General features: G+C 37.9%; 1 protein-coding gene across 1 annotated transcript in view; it reads right to left on the reverse strand.

Annotated features, from left to right (window-relative positions):
- The window catches only part of LOC107672333 (transcription factor RFX4-like), a 20562-nt gene extending 17682 nt beyond the window's left edge, over positions 1–2880 (reverse strand). The window contains exons 1-2 of the mRNA XM_016465480.1: positions 2673–2880; positions 127–228 (exon numbers count right to left, since the gene is read on the reverse strand). Coding sequence (XP_016320966.1) covers positions 127–228; positions 2673–2715 — 145 coding nt within the window. The 5' untranslated portion in view covers positions 2716–2880. The remainder of the gene's footprint in view (positions 1–126; positions 229–2672) is intronic.
- Between the last annotated feature and the right edge of the window lie 3098 nt (positions 2881–5978).

Below are 5978 nucleotides of genomic sequence, written 5' to 3' on the forward strand. Positions count from 1 at the left end.
TTACAAAGGTGTCTTTTTTTTTCTTTTTCGAAGACATGTTCTGTTATAACACTCACATTAGGTTCCCTCTGAAATAATTGTTCATGCTTCATGCAGTTTATAGTTTCATTTAATTTTTTCATGAATATTCGCTAGACTTACTTTCGTCGTTGGACATATTTCCAATAGAAGAGGGGCTGGAGAACCGCTTGCTCTCGCTTTCGTTCAGACATCTTTCAATCCAGCTCTCTGCAAAAGTAAAAAATATACATGTATATATATATATATATATATATATATATATACACATTACGCCTTTTTTATTGTAGGCATATATGGCTGTCTTCACGGTATTTGTTAAGTCCTCTCTTTTTTCTTCTGAGATGAAACAAAATAATTATACAAATTAAACGTTTAAAACCACAAGCGTTTCATTTAGCTTTCATTTATTATTTTCTGTTCCATTCTATTTGTAATTATTTAAACATCGCCTAAAGTTCAACATCATTTATCTTATTCATTCCCATCAGCAGAAGCAACAGGTGCATGACCGCGCTGTGGTTTCTAAACTTAACTTTCTTTTTTAGTTTTTCTCCCCACAGCTTGAAAAAAAAAATTTGCTAAGTGTTGAACTGTAATTGTTCCTTTGTAAATGCCATATAATTATTCTTGTTCACATGGTCGAGTGCAATAAACATCCGTAAACGTGGCTGTGTTCTTGAAGCCACTGTCTATAGAGTTGATGGGGCATAATAATGACGGTGCAATTCAATTACAATCGATTGTGCGGATCTTTGGGCAGCTGGGATTCTATTTGTAATGTTTTCAGCAGAACTGCTGGAATCCCGCATTGTTCCCGAGGCGAATTACAAGCGCGCGCTCCTCCATAGTGGTGTCGTCATAATAGAACCTTTTTAGCGCCTTTCTCGTTTCTGCTATGTTAAGTATGCCGGCTGGTGTCCTTACATCACAAAACAGAAACACTTATAATATAATTCGATTCGAACTTATGTCAATCATGTTGTCCCGCACGGGCCATGGCAACGGTCACTATAGCATCGGTTGCCAAGACTGCGAGTCGATTGGGAAACCAATAGCCTGCTGATGCATCAGATGGCGGCTGAAGTTATAGTGAAAGTTATGAGACTGAAAACTTTTGTTGTAGAAGTTATTTGACAGCCATCAGACAACTAACTACTCAAACCGCAGGTGTAAAGTGAGAAGCAGTTTCGACTTGATTCAAATATTCTTTTAGGGATGATTTGATGAAATTATTAAGACTGAAATTTACATTTCTCAACGGATTGCAGGCCATAGTTTGGGAGCTACAAATACTCGAATGAGGCCCAGCTTTGATGCATCATAATAATCAAATCCTCATAATCAAACAAACAAAAAAAATCCTCACAGTAGCCTATTACACAGTGCATCTCACAAGTGGGTTAAGGCCAATTATTATTATTATTTTTTTTTTTATTCAAGTTCTTAAAGTTTAGTTATTTTACAAACTAGAAAAATTTTCCACATAGTGAGCTACCGAGAGGCTAAATAAACCTGAAGTGAGATGGAGAAAAAGATAAACTAGTTAAATTTACTTAAAACGTGAAATATCCCTCACATTACAAAATATATAAGGTAGCCTAATTTTAAAAAGGTCACTATCAATGAGAACACCAGATAATAACAGGTTGTCTAAACTATTTATTTGACTTTTTGATATAGTATTAACATGCTTTGGAATGCCACCAATTGGTTATTTTTTTATTTTATTTTATTTTTTTATTTTATTTTAACAACATAGTCAAGTTAATTTTTGCTTACATTTTATTTTAAATGCATTTAAATGTATTATTATGCAGCTGTTATTTTGAAGCTCAACTATTTTTTTTTTTCTCTCAAACTAATCTGTCAGCGTTGGCTCAGTCAACTGAGATCAGATTTTCAGTCTGTAATTGAATTATTTGCTCTGTGAACAGTTTAAGTAGTGCTCTAAATAATTTGATTAAATCCAATCTAAAGGCGAGACTGATCTGAGATCATTTATAATCATGCACTGAATATCAGTGGAAAAGTGTCATCCGAATATGGCAAATATTTAATAATTAACTTCAAAATGTTTCACAAAACAATGGCATTGAACAGAATTGAACTGAGTAACTGCTTTTTGAGGCCACATGGAACATATGTTTTAAAAACAAAATTAGTAAATACAATCTTTTTTTGTTAAAACACTACAGCAAGACATCTGTTATCTAAATATTTTGTACGAATGATAATGTTTTCTTCAGAGTTTATAGTTTCAGAAGAAGCCATTTTATAATTACCAATAGTACAGACTGCAGTTTCACTCAAGTCAAAACCTGGCTTGAGCGGGTGCATCATTTTCATAAAACTACGACAAACTCAGTACCTGGTCATATTGCTATTTCGTAAAACCACCATCCACTTTACGTAATCCCAAAACTGTGTAAAACTATAATCTCAGCAAAAGAACACCCACCATGAGCAATTCAAAATGAGGCCAAAAAAACATGCCAACTTATCTCTTGGTGAACTAGATTCAAGGGCTTCCCTTACGGAAGGTTAAATAACATTTTCTGATGCCAATCTCGGGTCACATCAATCCCAAGGCCCGTTTCACGTTCCAAAAGAGCCCAGATCCCAAGCGTCGCAATGCCACAGCAGGAACCAACCTGTGGAATCCATGTCAGGCTCTTCCAGCAGCCCACAATGCATCCTCTTCCCATGCACGTTCCAGGGGCTCCTCTGAGAAAATGGCTCCGTGCAGGACTCCCCCTCCGTCTCTCCGAGAGAACAGCCCGGCGCTGAGATGCATAAGATGTGAGGTCCGTGGAGAGGGTGGCGGTGGTGATGGAGGTGGGTGTGTGGGTTGTAGGAGCGGGTGGGGTGGAGAGGGGGTCACAGACTCCAGAGATCCAGCGGGGGAAAAGCCAGAGCCGTCAAAATGTTTGCTGATGTTTCATGGGAAAGGGGCTGATTTTATAGGAGCCCTGATGGGGGACATGTCATTGATAGGCTCGGCAGGCTGATGAATGGCTTCGAGTCAGATGGGGATGTGGCAAGGCTCACTGGAAGTCTTTTGTGGGGCTGTTTTGAATAAGAAAAGCTCCCTTTCCAGAAAAAAATAGGCTTAGATCTACGCAATCCCAGCACTATGGCCTCCCCGTCTCCCATTATAGCATTTAATAAGTTTTCGTACCCTCTCCTCACACACACATACACACTCTGCCCCCACTGCTTTAGTTTTAAAGTTCTCCATCCAAGGGCCACTTTTTGGCCCATTGCAGAACTTTTTTGATGTCTTTGATGCCGTTAATAGATCTCGAAATGGGAATGTCAAAGTTGCGTTCATTCAAAATCAATGCAAAAAAGCATCGAACTCTTTCACAAATGTGTTCATCGTCATTTTGGATGCTTTTGACACCAAATGCCCATTAAGGTCGTTGGCAAAACTGGAAAGAGAAAGTTTGGTGGACCCCCCTCCCCTTCTCGCTCTCTCCTTGAAGCAACCTTATTTTAGTGTGCCGGGAGGAGAGCGCGGCCACAAAAGGGGGAAGTAAAAGTGTAGAGTCTGAGGCAGGGAGGGCTCTGATGGAGTGCCTACAAACTGCAGAAGGGAAAGCTGTGATTAGAATATGAATGGAACCACGGGGGAAAGAGAGCGTGAGTAGGAGAAAGGGGGATTATGGTGGAACTGCTCCCCACTTGCTGGATGGCAGAGGAACGCTCGCTCCTATGATTAGAATATGAATGGAACCACGGGGGAAAGAGAGCGTGAGTAGGAGAAAGGGGGATTATGGTGGAACTGCTCCCCACTTGCTGGATGGCAGAGGAACGCTCGCTCCTACATCTATTGACTGCGCAGGCATAAGGATGCCAGGACGGGCTCCTCACTGCGTGGCAGTCGGACTTCAGCTAGAGATATTTGTTATTTGAGGTTTAGATGGAACTAGAGTACGGTGGCCCCCAAAATGTGTTGGAACACTTAATTTAAGATTAGATCATTGCATTCGATACAAAATATCAAACCAACTTGAGCAAAACATTTGTTAAAAATGTTTTCTGGTTGTCAAATATTAATGGAGAATGTCCATAGAGGATAGTTAATGTGATTAATTACTCTGCTAAGACACCTGTGCAAACTTGACAATTGACTACCTAAATTGCTATTGAAGAATGTTACTCTTCTAACTGATTTCAAAGTAGTTAAATTTAGTTTGCAGATGCCATTGTTTTGATATTTTATCGACTAATGCAATGAAATATTGGGGGGCCGTAAGCAAACCAGCACTGAGCCATCAGTTGATACAGCAATGCATCTTTGCTTATTGTCATTACTTGCTAACTATAATACACTTTTAGCATTTATGTTAGCAACAGATGTTTTTTGGTCCACAGCAGCTATGCCATGGCTCAGTATTCCAGTTTGCAGTCTAGACGTACACTATCTTTCAAAGGTTTGGGGTCAGGAAGATTTTTTGAAAGAAATAAGCACTTTTATTCAGCAAGGATGCATTAGTTAAAGACATTAAGGGACAAGACATTTGTATTTTAAATAAATGCTGTTCTTTTGAACATCTTTTTTTGTATCCAGAAAAAAAAAATCAGTTCCCACAAAATATTAAGCAGCACAAGTATTTTCAACATTGATGAGAAATGTTTCATGAGCAGCAAATCAGCATATTAGAATGATTTCTGAACGCTAATCTGACACTGAAGACTGGAGTAATGGCTGCTGACAGTTCAGCTTTGCCTTCACAGGAATAAATTACATTTTAAAATATATTAAAATAGAAAACAGTTATTTTGACTTGTAATATTATATAGACTTATTTTAGAAATATAAAAAAAACGTAAACCCAGATGTTTGAACAGTAGTGTCCCTTTCATATTAAAAACAAGGAAACAATAAATAAATAAAACGGAACTAATACTACAAACCATCAAAGAAACATAACAAAATAACAAATTGAAAGCTTCATCCAAAGGCAAATATCCCAGCTTTCATTAGAAACTGTATGGCTTAACCAGCACCTCTAACAAGCTGGGAAGTGGATGGTGAGGGAGAGCCAAACATCAATGAAAATTTCCTTAATTACAGTTTTAAAGATGAAGGCTGTGAAGGAAAGGAGGGAGGAGGAAGAGAATCTTTGCATTCTCTCCTCAGAAGACTTCCTTTTTCTGTTCGTCTACTCTAAGTCTCATTAGCCCCTCATTTGCTAGGACAGGTGCAGCCGGCCAAAAGAGACACCCTTGGACCCTTATACCCCCCCAACCAGCGAGCGAGCCACACTGTCAGTGCCCATTCTACCGATGTGAGATGCATTCTTCCAATCAAAGCCTTCCACTGCTGCTTGGTGGGTGGGAGCAATCTCTGAATAGTGGATGATTTAGTTTACAAAAAAAACCAGCAAAGTGGGAAGGTGGTCAATGTAACAACAAGCTCCTTTTTACTGTCAGCGTCGTCAGTTAACACTTTATCAAGATTGCTCAAGACTTCCACGCTAATACTTTCTGATCATCGCTCTTAAGAAAAAAAGAAATGTCATGGGATGCAACATAAAAACAAAATGTACACATTATTCATAATCTGCATTTACAATTTATTAGTTTATTGTAAAGCAAACCTTACTATTCTTAAGGCAAACTGAAACAAATCTACATATTTTGGACAGCAAACATACATACTGTAAACTAAAGGAGATGCCAATTATCAGTTCATCACCATCAAGTTGAAATTGGAAGAAAAAAAAACCTACATTCACTTCTTTATATATACAGTATATATATAAATAAATATCTTATTGATAAGATACAAGATGTTTAACAAAAATGAAATGACGACGTTTCAATGTTGTATGTAGTCCTTAATAATACTGTTATGCCAATTATCAGTTCATCACCATCAAGTTGAAATTGGAAGAAAAAAAAAACCTACATTCACTTCTTTATATATACAGTATATATATAAATAAATA

Source organism: Sinocyclocheilus anshuiensis, unplaced genomic scaffold (assembly GCF_001515605.1).
Source record: "Sinocyclocheilus anshuiensis isolate Anshui unplaced genomic scaffold, SAMN03320099.WGS_v1.1 scaffold997, whole genome shotgun sequence".
In the NCBI taxonomy this organism is placed as follows: domain Eukaryota; kingdom Metazoa; phylum Chordata; class Actinopteri; order Cypriniformes; family Cyprinidae; genus Sinocyclocheilus; species Sinocyclocheilus anshuiensis.